Source organism: Medicago truncatula, chromosome 6 (assembly GCF_003473485.1).
Source record: "Medicago truncatula cultivar Jemalong A17 chromosome 6, MtrunA17r5.0-ANR, whole genome shotgun sequence".
Lineage (NCBI taxonomy): Eukaryota > Viridiplantae > Streptophyta > Magnoliopsida > Fabales > Fabaceae > Medicago > Medicago truncatula.
The window spans coordinates 983,573-1,006,384 of record NC_053047.1 but is presented as its reverse complement, the minus strand read 5'-3'; the positions used below and the strand labels follow the sequence as shown (position 1 = coordinate 1,006,384).

Below are 22,812 nucleotides of genomic sequence, written 5' to 3'. Positions count from 1 at the left end.
ATGGGTTTGAATAATAATTATCCATTGCTAATTGACATGGATTGAAATAGATTTGACTTTGCATTGTGACTATGTTATGAATTACAAGCTGGTTTAGTGGTTTGTATCAGAAAAATTGAGAAACAGTTGAAGTCATTGTATGTGTTATGTAGTTTGTTAAAGACATCTAGCACAGAGAAAGTGGTTGCTACTTGCTATTAACAAAACTTGCATTGCTCTTACTTCCAATAGTTCATCGCAATATGAAATATTTCAGACTAGTTGGACTATAAAAATATGAAATATTTCAGACTAGTTGGACTATAAAATGTCTCATATAATGTAATAATCAAAGTAATGACGAGGGTTGGTTCTGGTAGAATGGGTTACACTTTCACAACACGGTGAATTAAAGTTCAAATCCTAGCCGAAAGAGATCTACATTTCATGTCAGACCACCGCGAATAAGATTAACTCTAATGGAGGAAACCTATAAGAAACCAAAATAAGAAGCAATTGAAGTGTTTTGTTGAGAGACTTTGTTCAAATATGGAGAGACATAGTTAGGCCAATTTAATGTAGATTTGTTTTAAATACACAGCTGTGGTTTTAGCATTGTTGCTCAAGGTTGTGTTTTATTAACGGTCTCCAGGAACGCTGTGACAAAACATAGCTTTAGGTTTTTGTCATTTAGTCATACTAAGATAATGGATGATGATATGATGATCCTTTCTTTAGCGACCATATACTTTCTAAATCAGAGGGGTGTGGATTTTCGGCTCATTTATATTTTTCTGGTTTGGACCCTGTTGGGCCTTGGAGAAAAAGTTTGAAAGGTTGAAATAGGTGACACAGTAGAAAATGATTGTTTCTTTTCCCTCCCTACGAGCTTCTCATGCACCCTATGTAGTTCGGATTTTAGAATCCGAACTGCATAAAACCCCCATAAAATCTCCAAAAACACGTTGAAATATTTCAGATTTTAGATTCTGAATAGGGCGTGCGAGAAGCTCATGAGATAGAAAAAGTAATGGCCATAGAAAATATTGATTTGGTATTCCAAGATGATTTTCATTGTAATCTAGTGTTGAAGGAGGATACTTTAGATGACTTCAAATCAATTTGATCAATTTGACGTATATGAAAAGGTGACCCCATTTCATTCTATATTTCAGATTCCTCGATCAATTAGGTATCATCATCAATACGCTGGAGATGAAAAACAACTAGATTATAGTTTCCTATGTGAACCCTCTAAACTTACCCAAGAACAGTCTCCTTGATAACACCTCCAAAACTCTCTTCAACGAAAAAGAAAAGGAATGGAGCTAAAAGAACACCTTGCTTCAAACTCTTTAGATATTAACTTTCATACTATTTACAAGCATCGCCAAATTTCCTGAAAACACAACCACCATATACCCGAACTCTATACTTGTTAGGAAAACTAAACTTCTATCATAGTATGATCAATGAATCCCTAATTAATGAAGTTACCATTTTTTTAGTTAAGAGTTAATGAGTTGGAGGTCATAATTCAAGTCCTACCAAGAAAAAAATTAACATAACAATTAAAATACTAACATTTGCCATTAAAATAACCCATTTTTTGAAATTAACCTTAAAAATCATATTATATATTATATATCTATCTTCTTAACCATGTCAACCAACTCATTCATCACAACCGCCTCATTTACAAGATGTGACCATCATATAAAAGCATATACTCGTACTAATTTAGAGAATAATAGAGAACCCATTCATCACATTTCTCAATTTCAGCACATAAATAATAAAATAGAAGAGAAGCTCTTATGAAGTTTTGATATAAATGTAGTAATTTGTAAATTGTTTGTAATTTAAATGACGTTACCGGATTCTAAAGAAGTTTATTATTATAATTTCATATCTGTTGAGAGTATATCATGGAATGTGGTCAACACTAATTATCATTGACATATAAATGCATATTATGGAATTAAAGAAGCACATCATGACATATTCCTTGTACAGCAGTTGATTCATGTAATGTATTTAATAGTTTTTATATTATAATCATATTATAGGTTAATCATTATTAGGTAATATTCTTGTATTCTTGTATATATAAGATCTTACATGAATAAGAACAAGAACAAGATACACAATTCTGATATCAATACTGTCATGCCATATTTACTATACTAGTCGTCCTTCTTTACATGGTATCAGTTGTTTGTCCTCTTTATATCATCACTTTGCTCCAAATATTTTTCCCTTTGCTTCTGTTTGCCATCATGTCTGATATACCACCATCAGAAAATTCTCCACTTTCTTCCATCTCCTCACCCATAACTGTCCACTCAACCTCAAATCCAGACCCTTGTGTCATTCATCACTCAGACAACCCTTCAACTGTTCTTGTCACCCCTTTACTTATAGGTGATAACTATGGTTCATGGAGTCGTGCAGTGACAATGGCACTTCGTGCAAAAATCAAATTTGGTTTCGTTGATGGATCACTAACCATTCCAAAGAAGAAAGAAGACATTCTTACATGGCAACGATGCAATGATTTGGTTGCAAGTTGGATTCTTAACTCAGTTTCAACTGAGTTTCGTCCCAGCATTTTGTATGCTGAAACTGCAGCACAGATCTGGTCCGATCTACAAGATCGATTTTCTCAATCAAATGCTCCTAAAATATATCAATTAAAACAATCAATTTCTACCCTCAAACAAGAAGGCATGTCTGTTTCTCTTTATTTCACCCAACTCAAATCTCTTTGGGATGAACTCAACTCTATTGCTCTTGTCAATCCTTGTATCTGTGGTAATGCTAAAAGCATCCTTGATCAACATAATCAAGATCGTGCCATGGAATTCCTTCAAGGCGTTCATGATCGTTTTTCTGCTGTTCGTAGTCAAATCCTCCTGATGGATCCATTCCCTTCGATTCAGCGTATCTATAATATTGTACACCAAGAAGAAAAACAGCAAGAGATCAATTTTCGACCTGTTCCTGCTGTAGAATCTGCTGCACTCCAAACTTCTAAAGCGCCATATCACACACCAGGAAAACGTCAGCGTCCTTTCTGTGAACATTGCAACAGACATGGCCATACCATCACTACTTGTTATCAAATTCATGGCTTCCCAAGTAACCCAAGTAAGCCACAGAAGAAAACAGAAACATCACCATCCACTTCCGCTAATCAACTGTCAAGTGCACAATATCACAAGCTTCTGACTCTCTTAGCCAAAGAGGACAATGTGGGATCATCTGTGAATTTAGCAGGTACAGCTTTTACTTGTATTCCGTTTTCATGGATTATTGACTCTGGTGCTTCTAACCATATATGTACATCTCTTTCCCTTTTTTCTTCATATTATCCCGTTAATAATCAAATCTCAGTTCAACAACCTGATGGCTCTCAAGCGCTTGTGAAACACATAGGCACTATCAATTGTTCACCATCACTTATACTCACAAATGTTTATCACGTTCCAACTTTCAAATTCAATCTAATGTCTGTTACACAATTAACAGAATCATTTAATTGTGATGCAATTTTCTCATCTTCTGGTTGCGTATTTCAGGACCAAGCAACGAAGAAGATGATTGGTCGGGGTAGTGCTCGCAACGGACTCTACTATCTGAATCAAGATTTAGTCTCAAATAAGCATGACAAGGATCACTATTGCCTTAGTCATCCATTAAATTCCTTGTTTAGTTCTAAGCATTGTAATAAGTTTGACCTATGGCATTTACGCCTAGGTCATCCATCTATGTCTCGTTTCAATTTCATTGTTAAAAATTCACCAGAAATTAATGCAAACAAAGATTTTTCTTGTGAAGTTTGTCCACGTGCAAAACAACCACGTTTACCCTTTTCCTTAAGAACAACTAATTCATCTCATTATTTCGAACTAATTCATGTTGATATTTGGGGTCCATTCTCCATTCCATCTAATAATGGATCACGCTATTTTCTAACCATTGTCGATGATTATTCACGATGTACTTGGTTGTATCTAATGCAACATAAATCAGAAACATTCACTATGTTAGTTCATTTTTTTAATCAAATCAATCGTCAATTTAATATCAAAATTGATCAAATCAAATCTGGTAATAGAGACATTTTTCTTCCTCAACTCCAAACTGTTCGTTCTGACAATGGTTCAGAATTTTTGTCAAAACAAATGCAAACATGGTTTCATGATCATGGAATTATTCATCAACGCAGTTGCGTTGCAACTCCGCAACAAAATGGAGTTGTGGAACGAAAACATCGACATCTTCTTGATGTCGCAAGAGCTTTACGCTTTCAAGCAAACTTACCTCTTCTATTTTGGGGTGAATGTGTTCTTACTGCAGCCTATCTTATAAATAAGCTTCCAACTCCAATCCTAAAATTTAAATCCCCTCATCAAGTTTTACTTGGTTCTCCTCCTTCATACTCATCACTTCGCGTGTTTGGATGTCTATGTTTTGCTAAAAATATGAACATTCAACATAAATTCGATGAGCGTTCTAAACCTGGTATTTTTGTTGGTTACCCTTTTAATAAAAAAGGATACCGCATATATAACATGAAAACTTGTCAAATATATGTTTCTCGCGATGTTCAATTTCATGAAACTGTTTTTCCCTATCAAGATATTCAATCCCCTCCATTTAATAATGCAATAAGCATTAACACTCAAATTCTTGATAATGAATTTGATGACCTATTTACTGGTTCACCAACTCATCCTAATATTCCTCCTGAAAATAGTCACAATGATAATTCAAATGATACAATTGTGACTATTTCCACTCCTGAAGATGATGCCTCATCTAATCCTCCATCATTTTCTGCAGAATCTCTCTCAAATAATCCTCCTTCTACAGAAATGAACCCTCCAAATCATCGTCATTCTCAACGTATTCGTAATCCTCCAATTCATCTCAAGGACTATATATGTAAAATTAATAATGTTACATCAAAAATTAATTTTCCTTTGGAAAATTATTTATCATTATCCAATCTAAGTAATTCCCATAGAGCTTTTCTCATTAATATCATTGAAAATAAAGAACCAAAGTCTTATTCTCAAGCCATGAAATCAGTTGAATGGCGTGACGCTATGGCTAAGGAGATTCAAGCCCTTGAGTCAAATAACACTTGGATTTTATGTCCACTCCCCGAAGGTAAATCTGCAATTGGTTGTAAGTGGATTTACAAAATCAAATATCACTCTGATGTATCCATTGAGAGATATAAGGCTCGTTTAGTTGCCAAAGGCTACACTCAAGTTCAAGGCATCGATTATCATGATACCTTTGCACCTGTCGCCAAACTAGTCACAGTTCGGCTTCTTCTCTCCATTGCTGCCATAAAAAACTGGCCATTATATCAATTTGATGTTAACAATGCATTTCTTCAAGGAGATCTTAGTGAAGAAGTTTATATGAAATTACCTCCTGGATTCTCTCATAAAAAGAAACCATGTGTCTGTAAACTAAATAAATCAATTTATGGTCTTAAACAAGCTTCTCGCCAATGGTTTTCTAAATTCTCCACCACTCTTATTCAAAAAGGCTTTCGTCAATCAATTTCTGATTATAGTTTATTCACTTATAATTGTGATCAAACAACCATATTTGTCCTTGTATATGTTGATGATATCATCATCACCGGCAACAATGAAAATGCCATTTCAAAAATAAAGCAATTTCTTGCTCAATCTTTTTCTATCAAAGACCTTGGTAATCTTAGCTATTTCCTAGGCATTGAAGTATCTTGTTCTAAAAAGGGAATATTCTTATGTCAAAGAAAATATACACTTGACATTTTATCTGACTCTGGTATGACTGGTTGCCGCCCATCAGATTTTCCTATGGAGCAACATCTTCGTCTACGTCCAAATGACGGAACCCCTCTTTCAAATCCGACAGTTTATCATCGCCTCGTAGGTCGTCTCCTATATCTAACAGTGACACGACCCGATATTCAATATGTTGTTAATACTCTTAGTCAATTCATGCAATCCCCATATTCCTCTCATTTCGATGCGGCCACACGGGTTCTTCGATACCTTAAAGGTAGTGTTGGAAAAGGTTTATTTCTTTCGGCATCGAGCTCCATTAATTTAGTTGGATATGCAGACTCTGATTGGGCTGGTTGTCCTACAACTCGGCGATCTACTACTGGGTATTTTACCATGTTAGGTTCTAATCCCATCTCATGGAAAACCAAGAAACAACCAACAATTTCTCGCTCTTCTGCTGAAGCAGAATATCGTTCCCTCGCAACTTTATCTTCTGAGTTGCAATGGTTAAAATATCTTCTCTCTGATCTCGGTATTGATCATCCTAGCCGATCACAATTTATTGTGATAGTCAAGCTGCCATTCACATTGCTGAAAATCCAGTTTTTCACGAACGCACCAAACACATTGAAATTGATTGTCATTTTGTTCGTGAGAAAATTAAATCAGGTCTCATAACTCCTTCCTATATTCGTTCTTCTGACCAACTAGCTGACATTTTTACTAAACCACTTGGAGGTGACGCTTATAAACGAATACTCGGCAAGTTGGGTGTCATTGAAATTTCAATCCCACCTCCAACTTGAGGGGGGGTGTTGAGAGTATATCATGGAATGTGGTCAACACTAATTATCATTGACATATAAATGCATATTATGGAATTAAAGAAGCACATCATGACATATTCCTTGTACAGCATTTGACTCATGTAATGTATTTAATAGTTTTTATATTATAATCATATTATAGGTTAGTCATTATTAGGTAATATTCTTGTATTCTTGTATATATAAGATCTTACATGAATAAGAACAAGATACACAATTCTGATATCAATACTGTCATGCCATATTTACTATACTAGTCGTCCTTCTTTACAATATCAAATAAGACAAAATACTCATTTTTCTCTCCCAAACACACATTTATAATCTAAGACGTACTTAACAATTTCATGCAAGATAAATAAGTATTGTTTATTGAAATAAAATCACTTATTTTTCCTAATTTCCTACCTCTCACTTTCAAAATTATTGAAATCAATACGTTATTTTTATAAAAATGAATATTGTTTATTCATTTTCAATACATAAATGAATAGTTCACGAGTTTGCAGAGACGTTAAATTCTCAGCAGAATTATAAGCAAACTATAAATTATGTAAATGATAAAAACATAAAAATGACAACAATCAAGCAACAACAACAAACAAAGACAAAAACGTAAAAAGATAAAATGGTAGCAACATAGGAAATTTGAATGCATGACCAAGACACAAGATACTTTAAAAAGAAAGACCCTTAAAATATCTTCTACCATTTACATCATCAACTGTTTGCCACATAAAATACCTATATACTTTATTTTGTAGCAAATGTTTAAACTGTACTATATTTTTTCTTGTACAAACTTGTACTATATTATTAATTTACCATAGCAGTTCAGTTCATGCACGCATAAACTCATTAATTTACCATACCAATTCAGTTCACACATGTATAAACTCATTAATGTACAATATAGAACAATCTCAATCAGTGAACACAACATACAACATTATAACATAATCACGTGGAGGTCGGTTGAGAGACTTGTTGCATCGAATGATTTCTGAAAGCCTGACTGAGTTAACTCTGGGTTGAAGAATTGTTTGAGAGTTGAAGGGTGAATCAATAGACATGATCTTTTTCTTTTAATTATGGTTTGATTTGATTGATAAGAGAATAATGATGACATGTAAACATGTATTAACCCTACTAAATTCATTATTATTTGTTCTATATACTTGGTTGTTTCTATTCATGCATGATGCATTGTACACAATCCATTCCTATGAATCATAACATGTGATTAGACAACATTTATGTTTGCTATTTCATCTTCTAATATAATTGTTTTGGAGAAATAAGTTTTAATTATGTGAAGTGAATATTCTGAAACGCTTTACTCTATCGATCTTATATATATATATACAACATATTTTTTCTAATTTCAACATTGCAAGCAAAAAATTATTCACAATATGACGACTATTCACATCTAAAAGATAATTTTCATTTTAGAATATACAGACAACATTGTTACTTATCACATTTGAAGGTTATGTTTTATTCTTTCAACAAAATATTTGTATTTATCATGGAAGATTTTGAATAAAAGCTATGTATAACATGTTCATCAGTGACATCACGTAGATAGTCAAATGGAATCACATTAAAAATTTGTTCATTGGAAACATATCATAATCATTTAATTTATTGTGTAAACTATGATGTTTCCGATAACAACAAACAAAAGTATTTGCTCTCAGAATATCTCAAAACAATTCATATGCATTATTGTTCGTTGAATACTAATTCATTACATACTAATTCAATGTTGAGTTATGGGTTAATGTAAATGTTATTGTTGTATAATAACTATTGCTGAAGATACGTTTAATCTAATCGAAAGTCACATTAATTACTTACTGTAACACCTTAATTTTTAATATTAATTGTCAGTGTTATTAATAGATAATATTAATATTATTATTGGATAAAATTAGTTTTCCAGGATTTGCCAGAAAAATTGAAGGTTAAGTTGGAGATCAATCAAGATAATATTGTAGTGGGAACAAATCAATCGTTGTTGGTGACTAGATTTCTTGGCATGGTTGCTAAGAGGAAAGATTATTGTCCGATAGATGTTGAAGAATGGTCTCAAATGCCCAGGTCAATAAAAGACAACTTATGGGCACTTATTAAGGTAACTTCTATAATTTTGTGCCGTGTATATAGTAGAATCCTTCATGCATCAGTTTTCCTCTAGGCTGCTATCATTTGGTTCATTTGTTTTCCAAGCCATTTAATATGAAATCAATTTGTGTCTCGCAAATGATGAGTTATTTCTGATTGTTTATTGTTCATTCGGTGTATCTTTTGTCATGCTTCCAGTTCAATCAGCATTGCATTTTCTATTGTTTTTATCACGAGTCACGATGAGTGTTTTCTATCCTTTACATTTCTATATTATTATATTTTTACTTTTTAATAAAATGGTATTGGAATCGATGATTATTTTGAAAGAAAAATTCAGTTTTAATTACGATGCTGGAGAGTATTGGGCTTTGAAGATCTTAGGCAAGAGCTGGAAGTATAACCTTAGAACAAAATACCTTGCATTAAAAAAGCTTAAGGAGGAGTTACTTCAAAATACTCCTCCTGATGTAGATAATGTCCAGTGGTCAAATTTTATTGATCACTACCAAAGTGATAGAATGAAGGTATCACATTACAAACACGCGCGCACACACACGCGCACACACACACACACACACATATATTGTGCATTTTCTAGAAAGTTTAATAGGCTATGACTAATTTGTTTTCTTTGAGAAATATAAGAAACAAGTGAAAAAAATATTGTGAAACGTAAAAAGCTTCAGATCAACCACACTGATGGTACTAAGAGCAACCAAAGGAGGGCATACGAAATGGTTGTTCCAATGTGTAAAATCATATTTTGGTAGTATTTTTGCAAATTTAGTTTCAGGTTACCTATCATACTCTAACTTTTTCTTTGCTTTAACATAATATGATAGGAGACAGAATTGAGAAGACCCATTTGTCGAGCTGAGGTTATAGTGACAACTTGGTTGAAGAAAGACGGAACCTATTCAACTAAATATGCAGAAAACATGGTTGTAAGTTTGTATAGATTTTTTTTACCCAGTTGTAGGTACCTCTGAAGTTTGATATTACATATTGTATATATTTAACTTACACATTGTAAATTAAAAACATATTAGTTGTTGTTTTCACAAACAACCCTGCACATTGGCTTTTCCCTGGCACCTAGAAAATATACAGTTGTGAATTGTTTGATGCAAAATGCAATTATGCAAGTACCTAGAAATATTTATAGGTTCAACTAGAGAGCTCTAGACTCACTTATACAATTTTTCTAATTAAAATTTACTACTAAAGTTTGTTTAGAGTAATGAAGGAGCTTGACTACTTCTAATTTTTTTTTAAAACCCCGGTTAATTGGTTTGAGGACTTGAACTTTCCACTTCTAGGCTAAAGTTTTAAATCACTTGCCCGAAGATCAAAAATCCGCAGCTGAGTCTAGTGCCTTTTCAACAATGTATGCTAATCCATACGATGCAATTGGAAAAGTATTTGGACCTGAGCGCTCGGGTCGTGTTCGAGGTTTGGGAATTGGGATATCCCCTTCTAGAAAGTTCGGACCAGATGTCTGTTTAAAGGTATTCGACCAAGATTTTTCTTTGTGTGACCTATGTTTCAATTTTCAATGTCATTTTGTTTGCTTCAAGTGATTTCATATATAAAATTGATAACATGCTTAACCATACTCTTGTATGTGCAGTTGAAGAAGAAACTTCTTATTTTTGATATAAATGGGGTGCTTGCAGACATAGTATATGACCCTGAATCTGATTCTCGAGTCCCGGTCAAACCTGGTTTTTCTCGAGTCCCAGACAAGATAATTGGAAATAACCAAGGTAGTCAAAATCACAATTAAAAGCATAAAAACGTACGATTTTACAATTATGCTGGCCCTTAACGATTTTGGTGATAAGCATAATCGGAAGATGGTGGAATCGGGTGGAATCGCCATCAATAATTGTAAAATCGTGGAAGTGATTGATTCTTTTTACTTTCTGCCCATCATCTCTAATGAGATTATTCTCTTTACTAATTTGGTGTTGTTTTTTTAGTGTTCATGAGAAATCATTGTCACCAGTTTTTGGAGTTCTGTTTTGAAAAAATTGTAGTGGCTATTTGGTCTTCAAGGTACTCCATTCATCTCTAATTTTTTTTAGTAAATTATAGTGTTGGGTTTGTCTTCATTTTTCTTTCAGAGAACATTTTCCCTCTTCATGGCTCTTTCCACTATTCTTTCTTTGTATTTACATTGTTGGCATTTATCTACATTGTAGAAACTTATATCAATGTTTTATGTTTTGTAGAGAAGAAAATAATGTTAAAGACTTGGTTAGACTTTTGTTTGGAGATATGCGAGAGAAGTTCCTTTTCATTTGGGTGAGCACACACTCTTATATTTGTTTGGTTCTTTTTTTTTGATGGATTTAGTACTGCTTTGTACTTATTCTCATATTGTGGGTTCAATACTATTTGTACTCGTTTCCATATAATATATTGATTTTTGATGTTAAATAAAAACTCGTATATTTGATTATTCCCAGCCTGAGATTTAGTTTCTCAAAGTACATATGATTTGTGTATTTATTACTTTTGCAGGATCGTTCGAAATGTAAAAAAGTGAATTACCTACACCATATCAACCCAATAAAGAAATAGTGTTTAAGGATTTAAAAAAAGTTTGGGATGATCATCAGTTTAAAAATTTTAATGCTAAAAACACTTTGCTTGTTGATGATTCTCTCTATAAGGCATTGCTTAATCCCGTAAGCCAATTATTTATTTTTTTGGTTCTCGTAAGCCAATTATTTTTGTTAATATGTTAGCTACTTATTATATTTATGTCAGACTAGCTCAATTTCTTAATGTTATTTGTTATCATTTTAGCCACACACATCAGTCTTCCCTCAAAAGTTTCAGTTTTGGCAAAGATCTGACAACTCACTAGGTATTCTACATACCCTTATATCTTATTCAAAATTTCTTTAATCTTCGATGTCACTATATCACAAATTACAATTATTGTCTAATGTTATTTAATTCAAAGCAGGAGAGGATGGACAATTACGAATGTTTTTGCATGGATTGGCCAATGTTGTGGACGTGCAGGAGTATGTATGGACTTGCCAATTTGGCCAATCAAATATCAACGAGGATAGTGAATATTGGACATATTATAAAGAGGTTGCTGATGGGGTTATTTGTCAAATTTCAAATGCTTAATACATATACATTTTTTTTATAACGTCAATATAGGTACCCACATAACACAAACCCTAACGTTTATTTGAATAAAACTAACAGAAATGACTAAATGTAGTAACGGTGAGAAACTTAGAGGACCGAAATAAATCAATTTTTAGTTAGAGGATCAATACGATACCAACTAAATAGTTAGAGGACCAAAAATGTAATTAAGCCTTGATGTTATTGTTGTTACTATTATAATATCAATAAACAAAAGTGAATCATTTTGAGTTATGAGTTAATGTGATGTCATTAACCTTATGAAGAAATTTTTAAACCCTATTATATGAATTTTTTCACTGCAAATTAAACTTTTTCCTATATAAATATTAATAATATTTATTATGGGGTTTAAAGTGTCACATCAAATAACCGTATAACATCCCCGTGAGTTTAGCTCAGTTAGTAGGGATATTGCATATTATATGCAGGGGTCGGGGTTCGAACACCGGACACCCCACTTCTCCACAATTAAATTGTGAGTTCTAACCACTAAGCTACTTGACCAAAAAAAAAAAAAAATAATAACCGTATAACATACAAAATGCAAAAATGATATATACTTATATTATTTATTACTGGTTAAGCCTCATATATCATAGTTTATTTCAATTGATTATGTTTTTAATTTTCGGTTTATATTAACAAATTTGGGTTTATATACCTCACTCTTATCATTGATCTTTCTCCATTAGAGTCTCAAAGATGGTAACTTCATTGTTTTTAAATGATCATGTTTTTATTTTTAGGTTTTTACATTAGCAAGTTTGAGTTTATATATTATGGGTGAAATATGAAGATTTAAAATTTATCTTTAGAAACAATAACTATTGCTAAAGATAAATTTAATCTAAATGAAAGTCGCATTAATTCTTTACTGTAACACCCCGATTTTTAATATTAATTGTTGGTATTACAAATAGATAATATTAATATAAATTTCGGTGACGTAATAATTATTTAAATTATGGTGACATTGTGGGTGTGTAATTATATAAATTCTAGTGACGTTATTGGTGGGTATTTGTATGAATTCTGGTGATGTGGTTGGTGAGTAACTATATAAATTTTGGGTGATGTATATATTTGGTGAGTTTCTTCATGCATATTCTTGTGACGATTCTGGTGACATGTATGTTCAGTAACATAACTCTGATATACAATTTTGGTGAGTAGAGATCGATACCGGCATGCATATAGGTGTTAGGAAAGAGTTACATCTTTGCATATACATCATGATATTTTGTAATTTGATGACGTCATGAATGATGTGTAATTGTTGATGTTAAAGTTAATTATTTATGTGTGAAAATGATGTGTTGTTGTGACATGTGAAATGAAGAGATTATACATAATGACTGTTGAGACGATGTGATAATGGAGATCATATTATTCTTGATATTTATTTAATGGAGCTCTGATATTGTAACACTAAGGTTGGGATCGACGATTTAATTTTTAATTACATTTTTGAGTTGAATCTAGGAAACTTTGTTAATATCTATTTATGAATGTTGAAAGACAAGTATGACTTTATTAATGTGATAAGTGAATGATTTTCTTCTTCTACAATTGATTCATTTTGAAAGAAAACATTTTATTATTATTTTGTGATATACTGTCGAGTTTTGTAACATCCTTATTATTATATAAATTCTTATTATTTAATATTTATCGTCGGGAAATAGGGTGTTACATAGTTGGTATCAGAGCAGGTCGATCCATCCGATCTAGTTTTTTTTTTTAAATGACACTTGACTCGGTAGGCGACAAGTGTATGTAGCACCTGTAGAAGCCTAATTTCTAATCGTTGCCTAGTTTTGACGAATGCATATAAGAGATGGCTGGAAGAAACGACCAAGCAATTGCTAATTCTATGACCGCAACGACTTAAGCCTTGAACAATGCACAACAAGGACAACAAAATCAGCAAAGGGGTGCTGATGAGCTTTGTATGGACAAGTTTATGAGAAATCACCCACCTACCTTCAGAGGGAGATACGACCCGGATGGTGCGCGGAGCTGGTTGCAAGGGATCAAGAGAATTTTCAGGGCAAAGGTAACCACAAATGAACATAAGGTCAGACTAGCGACTCACATGCTGGAGGATGAGGCTGAGTTTTGGTGGACAAACACTCGCCAAAGGCTTGAGGGTGCGGGTACTGTGGTTACATGGGAGATATTTAGAGAAGAAATTTTGGCAAAATGCTTTCCTGTTGATGTACGTAACAAGAAGGAGATTGAGTTTCTTGAACTGAAACAAGGAAATATGACCATAGCAAAATATGCGGCAAAGTTTGAGGAGTTGTCCAGGTTTTGTCCATACATCAATGCGGCAGAGGCAGAGGTTTCCAAATGCTTGAAGTTTGAGAATGATATACGTCCTGAAATCAAGCAGTTTATTGGGTATCAATAAATTCACCAATTTTCCTTGTTGGTGACTACATGCAGAATTTATGAGGATGATAGCAAGGCAATGACTACTCATTACAAGGTGGTTAGTGAGAAGAGGGGGAGGGACTAGAGCGGGCGGTAAGCGGTGTAACTTTTATCAACAACAAAAGAAAAAGGTGAATGAAGGAGTTTTACCACTATGCTAGATTGTAAGTTATGAGACTTTTATCAACAACAAAATAACTAACAACCTTCAATAAATAAGAAGAAATAAATCGCATAACATGAGTATAAGAATTTTCACTAAGCTAAAGAAATTACACAACTCTATCTAAATACAAGGAGTAAACATAATTTCGTAGCCCTCCTTGAATCTTTGGTTCAACATTATGCCAATCTAAAATATCGTATTCTCATAATCTACACCATAAGATACTTATTCTTTGGAGGATCCCCCCATTATGCTATAGTTAAGTCCTTAATAAATCCTTTATGTATCCCATAACTTGATTATTTGAATCAATTATGAGATTAATCCCCGTCCAAAACTTTGTTGTACACTAGTTAAGCTCACCACCTCTTTCCGGTTGCATGTTTTTTAGGAATCAAACTTAATCCTTTTGCCACAAACTTAGATGTGTTACCATGCATTCAAAAACTTCTTTAATTAGTTTTTTCAGGATATTCTCCGTGCACAACTATGAGATTAATTAAAATTTTAAAGATATAAAGGATATATAAGGATCATCTCTTTTAGATGAAAAATGTTCATATGCATGACTCACAAGTTGAACACATGCTAAATATATCCATGTTGCTTACCGATCATAGGATATGCATGATCCACGATATCAATTATTATATATGTAATTAGTAGCAATATTGAATTCATGTGGTTAATAAACTTTAGATAATGATGAATCGTATGAGAAAACATGAGTTCAAACTATGATTAAACAATCACTAGTCAGCCTTTACTTACTTCTCTCGAACGAATAGTGAATTATATATCACGACTCTTTTCTTGCAAACTAAGACAAAAAAATATGTAATTTGTAGCAATATTGAACTCAAGTGGTTGATAAACTTTAGTTCAAACTATGATTCAACAATCATTGATCAACCTTTATCTACCTCTCGGACAAACTCTGTATTATCATTACTAACCTAAGACAAAAAATATGTAATTTGTAGCCACAATTCTGAATTAAGAAAACCATTTTGTTATTTGATCGTGATTGTAGCAATGGTGATTATACTAAAATTACAAGTATTAACTATCATTAATTTTGTCTCATCTTTAAAAATAGCTAGATGCGTGACGTTTAGTTTGAGTGGCCGACCCCTAACATGATTGATCCTTATCCATCACATGCTATTTTCCCTTTAAATTTGGAAAAAAATAGAAAAAGTTTTTTGCACACAAAACATGTGATTGAATTGAGTGTGGAATGGCAAATGGTGTAAGAAAGAAACTCTTTTTCTTGTGAAGATACGAAGAAATAGGCATGCAGTTAAAAAGGCACAAGTAATTGTCCTCATTTCCTTTATAAGATACAACACAACATAGGGCAAGTCTCAAGTGACCCTCTCATCCCTTTCTCCTAAAATGTATTGCAAACTAAAGTTCAAGTTTGGTACACTATCAATGCTCCTCCAATATCATGTCGTCATTTGCCTAACTTTGTGCTCACAAAATGACAACCCTAACTTTCAATTACACATCTAGCCTTTTGGATGACTTAACTCAAACCACTTGAATTATGTCATGACAACATTTTTGACTCTTTACTTTGAGACTAATATATGCTATGATGCTAAATCCTGAATGTCTCGATTAAAACTGCTTGAGTTCGAAGGTCTTTCTTACCTTGGGTTGAGGCATCACCCTCACTCTAAATTTTCTTATAATAAAAAGAATACATTATGCGAAGGAAGTAACTTAATGTGGATTGTTTTACATATAGATATATGGATCTTAAGAGGGCCATGTGAAGACTTAAACTATACAGTCATCCCCAAGAAAATTAGGTTTACGTCGGGGTCCAATATGTTGCATGGCCATGCACCAAAGTGGGTAATAAGGAAAAGTAGAGTTGTGTTTTTGCCAAAAATGGCTAATAGGTTTCTATTCACAACCACGTGTCAGTTTTCTAGTGGTTTAAGTTAGGCAGTGTATGGGCAATTTCTTTTTCCAAAATTTGAATGCAAGTTGATGCCCATACTCGCATGGTGTGTCTTTCCATTTATACTCTTATAAGATAAGTTTGAAACTATACTATATAAAATAATATCTTATAATCACCCACATCTTACATAACCTTACCTAATCTACTAGAAAGAAATAAGAAACACCAAGTTTAAGATTATAAGAGAAAAGTAACTAACTTATAATGATTAAAATCTTAACTTTTGACTAATCAACTTTTGTACAAATTTCTTATTCTAACTAATTAAAAGTCTTTATATAGTATGTACGAATAAATCTATCTAGATTATGTAAGGACAACTAATCATTAGCTTGAGCTTGAGTCAGAGATTCAAAATCAAAATCTTAACATATTAAGCTACAAATATTTATACAATTTGAAACAAAAGCAGTGATTGAGATAATAATATAGGATTTTACTAAAATAATAGCATGCTTGCCAATGAGAATATATATATGCTTCATCGTTTGCGGTTTCTCAAATTAACACATATCTCACATATATAATCCACAACCTACTAACTCATTTACTATATAATAAAAAAGCATGCAAATATACTTATAATAGTATATGCACCTATATATTACAATCCATAACTAATTTAGCTCTTAATTAACACCAAACTCAAATATTAAACTACTTATATATGAACATACCTAATTATATATATGTTATTAAGCTAGATATATAATACTCTAGCATATAAGTGGCACATAATTGCACTTATGCAAATATATATAATTATTATATTATTACTTATATTATTAATTTATATATTAATTATTTAGAGATAATATGATTAATTAAATTAATTAACCATTGATTTAATCTCCATTGAGTAATTGCATTGACCAGATATCCTCCATGCTCCAATAATTGTTGTTATTGTTGTCATTTGTACAACAACTTGAGGGATGATGATCATTGATTGTTGGAAATTGAGCTGGAAATGGCTCCAAAGTTCCTTGGTATGAAGGTGGAGAGTAAGATTCCATTGGCTCTACAATGTTGGAAACTTGGCTACTACTTGATTGATGATGATCATTTATCTCTAAACTCATTTGTTGGAAATTATTTTGGTGAGGATGATCAACTTGCTTAATGTGCTTTTGTATCCTAGTCCTCCAAAAATTCTTAATCTCATTGTCAGTTCTTCCTGGAAGATGCTTTGCAATTTTGGACCACCTGCAATGGTGAATAATTTGTATAAAAAGATAGTGACATATAACTGAAAAAGTTATTTTCATGCTTGGCTATATATATATTAGCACCTTCACTTTGGATCAACCTAATAATTTGTATAATTTTTTTCATCACTAATTTATGTCGGTAGTTTTTTTTTTTTTTTTTTCTTTCTTTCTAGTATCTGATTGTTAATACTACCATTATGATTTAAAACCTCTGTATCAAATTATTAGTTTTATTAAGTACTATATATTAATGAGACTAAGTATATTTAAAACCTTTTTATAAAATGAACATGGTATGTTTGAAAACCATATGTAAAATGAGGAGATATAGGTGGCTCATAGAAAAATGTGCATGTGTGGAATTATATATGAAGTTTCTTGAAAAAGAAATGCAACAAGTGGATATTAATTAAAAGCTGTCAAATGGTGCACATTTTATTGATAAGCAAAAAGTAGCAACAAAAATATTAAATAGGTGTCATGTGTTCAAGTAAGACCATGTTCTTTGGTTGAGAATAAAAGTGATGTGCATGTTAGACTTCACATATAAAAAGACTATTGTCTTTGATGATACAATGGAAAATTGATGCCTTTGCTTTGTAGCTTGGGCTCCAAGATCACCAATATCACATTTCTCACTTACATGTCTCAAAGGTAGTAGAAATTATGATTCAATTCAAACATTTCAAAACCTCTCTCTTTCTCATATACATTCATCTTCATAAAATAGGGTTTTTCATCTCCAATTTCAATTTTTTCAATGAATTTTTTTCCAAACATTTTTTTTCCTTTCCTTTTATATGACTCTTAAACTTCTAGCTCTTTGTTCAAGAAAATGCCACGTGTATAAATTACCTAGTAGATTTCATTATCCATATCTAGTTATAAAAGTTGGCAACTTTATATATACTATGTAAATAAAAGATAAATAATATTTCAAAACTTAGTGGAATAAAAACAATTATTTGTGTATTTACTTATTTACCTTCTTAGTGTTTTGTACTTGTTTTCTTGGTTGGGAAGGAGTTGGAAGATTGGGAAGGTACACTAGATAGGGTGTGGAGCTATAGCTATAGTTTATGTATGCATTAAAATTTAAAATTGCACTCCCACCCTTTGTACAAGAGAGCCAAAAGTTGCATGGCATTTTGTTTGGATCTATTTTTACCAAACTTCTTGAAATTTCTTTGTCATGTGACTAGAGTGCTATTTTAATGTGCCCCCACTTTCCATGAGCTCAACCTAAAATAGAAGCTGACCTTGTCCAAGCTATTTGGTTCTCAATCATTATTATATAGGAAAATGAATGGCATCATTATCATATATACTATACTATACTATAATAATTATTATTGAGGCACACACCACCTATCCTAGTTCATATATTTTTTATTTAAGAAAATTAAATGTTTTTTATACACTTTTTTTTTTATCGTGTTTCTAATTTTTACCAAATTGTATTCTCTACTATAAATTTTCTCTCCATCCATCTCCAACATTTTATCGTCTATATCTATTAATTTCATTTTCTCTTAATCTTTTTCTCCTTTTTTTCTTTTAGCCTCTCCTCCCACACTTATTTTTCTTTGTAGGAAAGGGATGCACATTGGAGAGGATCCAAGTCTGTCTTTTACTATGTGATTCATTTCATTTGATTCAAGTCCTCAAACGTGAGAGTTCTCACAAGCCCCCTTTATTCTCTCCATCTCTTTCCATTTTCATCTCACTCTCCTCTCTTTCTTTCTCTCACTTTTGTCCTTTTTTTTTTTTTTTTTTTTTTTTTTAATTTGTCAAAGATAAATGCAAAGGGAGCTCTCTCCATCTTCTAGGTATCTATTCTCATTCTTCTCATTCTCCGTATCATATCCTATCTCCGTATCATGTCTTATATCTCTTCCTCTTAATCTTTGTCTTTTACTACTGAGAGGCAATATACTTCATGATGGTACTTTTTCACTTTTTACAACGCAAACATCTAGATCATGTACATCTAGCCTCTCTCTCTCTCTCTCTCTCTCTCTCTCTCTCTCTCTCTCTCTCTCTCTCTCTCTCTCAATGAAGGTTATGATGATACATTTTTATCTTGTACAAAGTAAACGTCTAGATCATGTACATCTGACCTCCCTCCGCAACCTCTTTATCCTCTCTCGCTATTTCTATCTCCATCTCTCTCTCTCTCTCTCACTCCGTCTCCTAGATTCATATTCTCTCCTTGTATTGCTTCACTCCATTTTACATTTCATTTTCTCTCTTTTTTTTTCGAATGTTGCAAAGGATGTAGAGGCGGTACGTAGGGATCCAATTTACTACAAGTTGATTAAAATTGTATTGTTATTTTTTTTTTAAATATGCACAAAACAAATAACTTGAGTTTGGAATTTTACCTTTCTTATTCAACTAAAGTCCATTTTTTCATAGAAAATAAACTATTATTAATTAGAGTACAAGATCAATTTAGTACATATATACATTTTTTTAATAAGCAAAAAATATTTAATATTTAAAATTGAAACCTAAATAAGGTATACTAAGCTCCAGGCTAAAATGTTTCTCTAACTACCAACCTTGCTGCACATCTTTCACAACATATATAAAAGATGCTTAGAAGTTTCAAAAGTTAGAAATAAATTAGAGAAAAGAAGGAAAAGCTTTGCACTATATGAATTCTTGATTTGTTTTATTCAAAAGAATTAAGGGCATGAAAAATATAAAGGAAAAAGAGGAAGGCAATATATAACATTGATGCACCTCTTTATTCCTTATGTTCTAGTGAGATCAAAATCTCCAAACCTTCCATGCATATGTTTTATAGGTCCACAACATAACCACTTATAAGCTCCATCTTCATTTATATTTCTCAATGAAAATATTGTGAGAGAGTTAGTGGGAGAGAGAGGAGGGGAGAGAGATATTGAATTAAGCAAAAAGGAAAACATATAACATGTACCTTTAAAGGAAAACTCTCCAACACTCCCATACGGTTATAAAACCACAAAACAAATCATTTTGAAGCCTTTAAAAACATAGAAACTGATTTTGCACGTATAAGCAATATTTTCAGCCATAGGTTTTACAAACTCCCATGTGTTGAAGTCTTCCTCTTGGCTAGATTTCTCTCAAGCACAAAGTTTTCTTCCTTATAGAACTTTTCTCATGGTGTGCTTACTTATATAACAAGGAGAGAGAGAGAGAGAGAGAGAGAGAGAGAGAGAGAGAGAGACAGAAACAAGAATTTCTTTCATCTTTGTAAGATAAAGGTTAATGGATAAAAATTAGTTTAAACTAGTAATAATTAAAAATATACCATTTCTTTAACAAAAAATTAAGATCTAGTTGTTAGGTAGGTAGAGCACATGCACCATATAATATTTTTGAATAAAATACAATGATAATCATATAAATATTCACCTATTTCCCCACTTTGCATGAAGTTCCATGATCAAAAGTTGTTCCTCAGGTGTAATATTCCCTCTTCTAACATCTGGACGAAGGTAGTTTAACCATCGAAGCCTGCAACTTTTTCCTGTACGTTTAAGACCTAGAAGAAAAAATAAAATAAAGTTGATTTAAATATTACCCTAGTTAGGGTTTACGGAGAAAAATAAAGAAGTAATGAAAATAATATGAAGAAATGTGATTTTTTTTTAAGAAATTACCAGCAGCTTTGGCTAAGGAATTCCAAACACCTTCACCATGATTTGCAATATAATTGATTAAAATCAAGTCTTCTTCCATGGTCCATGGCCCTTTTCTCACTTCAGGATCTTGAGATGAGTTGCATGGTTTTTTATCCATTATTTTTATATATGTATATGAGAGAGAATGAGAGAGGGAGATAGAGAGATAGAGTGTGTGTGAGTGAAAGGTGAAGAGAGATGGAAATGATAATAGGTGTTGGAGGGTTTAAATAGAAGGAGAATTATATGATGTGTTACTTGTAATAAAGTACTTCTATGAGTGATATCAAAATGTTTTACGTACCTAACTATGTTAATCGTATTAACATGGCATGCATGAGTACAAAAACTAATGTGTTTGCATGCATCACTATTTTTTGTAATTTCATGGGTAAATCATCTTTTATAAACTAATATAACCCTCCTTAATCATATGAAGTCACATGCACATGATGATGAGAAGCATATAGTTTTTTGTTAAAAACAAAATGATCGATTAAAATTATATAATAAAGATGTAAAAATGAGATGAACCGACTCATTAACTGATATCTTAGTATACACTGAATAGTAAAAAAAAATGCCCAAAACAATAGGCATTTTTTACCCAGACCATATAAAAATGGATCGGGTCAGACTAGTCTACTGGGTTTTAGGATGGTCCACTATTAACATCTTCATATGTTTCTTTAAAAAAAAAAAACAATATTACTAATTTTTTAGGCCATTTAAAAATTATTAATAAAAAAAAATTAGGGGAAAAATATGTATCTTTTGTTATTTATTAATTTTTTTTGAGGGAATCTTTTGTTATTTATTAATAAATATGTAAACTTAACAAAAAGATATACATTGCAATACCCAGTGTTATTGTAAATAAAATTTACACTTGCACTCAATTATATGTCATCGAATAAAATATATCAATGCATCATAAAAAAATAAAATGGGCTAATAAATAAATAAAAAAAGTAAATTTTATTTAACCCACATGATTGCACCTATTTCTCAGAAGTATATAGTGTTTTCACATATAGATATATTTAAAAAATATATATGAAAATTTAGATGCTAATTATTAATATTATTTTTTATTTATTACAAGTCTCATTAACTAGATAATGAAAAAGAAAACAAATACTAATAATGTTGTACATTGAACAATCCTATCCACATATATGTTACCTTCCAAATTTTGAATAAGTTACACACCTGATGATGTATAAGTACTAAGTAGGTATATGTAAGGATGGAATATGACAAAATAAATCATACGTAAAAGTATAGTAAATATGTATAGTGACTACACCTAAATAAATAAAAGGAGGGTTCAATAACTCATTCGTAAAAAAATACAAGGAGATTTTGACTATTTTTCCAAAAACTAGTTATATGAGGAGAGCTTCATTCGATCCACCAATTACTCGATA

The 22,812-nt window shown here is 32.0% G+C and overlaps 1 protein-coding gene across 1 annotated transcript; it reads right to left on the bottom strand.

Annotated features, from left to right (window-relative positions):
- Positions 1-17,339: 17,339 nt before the first annotated feature.
- On the bottom strand, positions 17,340-21,548 carry LOC25495154 (MYB-like transcription factor EOBII). Its single transcript, XM_013595327.3, has 3 exons — positions 21,362-21,548; positions 21,114-21,243; positions 17,340-17,700 (listed from the first exon to the last, which is right to left on the bottom strand). Exons 1-3 carry the CDS (start codon positions 21,498-21,500, stop codon positions 17,340-17,342), a joined length of 630 nt encoding a protein of 209 aa, XP_013450781.1. The 5' UTR covers positions 21,501-21,548.
- Positions 21,549-22,812: the final 1,264 nt, after the last annotated feature.

What these genes read in the sequence shown, in the direction of transcription:
- LOC25495154 (XM_013595327.3), bottom strand. Translation starts at nt 21,500, where the DNA reads ATGGATAAAAAACCATGCAACTCATCTCAAGATCCTGAAGTGAGAAAA. An exon ending in TTCCTTAGCCAAAGCTGCTG is followed by an intron (nt 21,244 to 21,361) that starts GTAATTTCTTAA and finishes TTTTTCTTCTAG; the next exon opens with GTCTTAAACGTACAGGAAAA. An exon ending in CATGCAAAGTGGGGAAATAG is followed by an intron (nt 17,701 to 21,113) that starts GTGAATATTTAT and finishes TCACCATTGCAG; the next exon opens with GTGGTCCAAAATTGCAAAGC.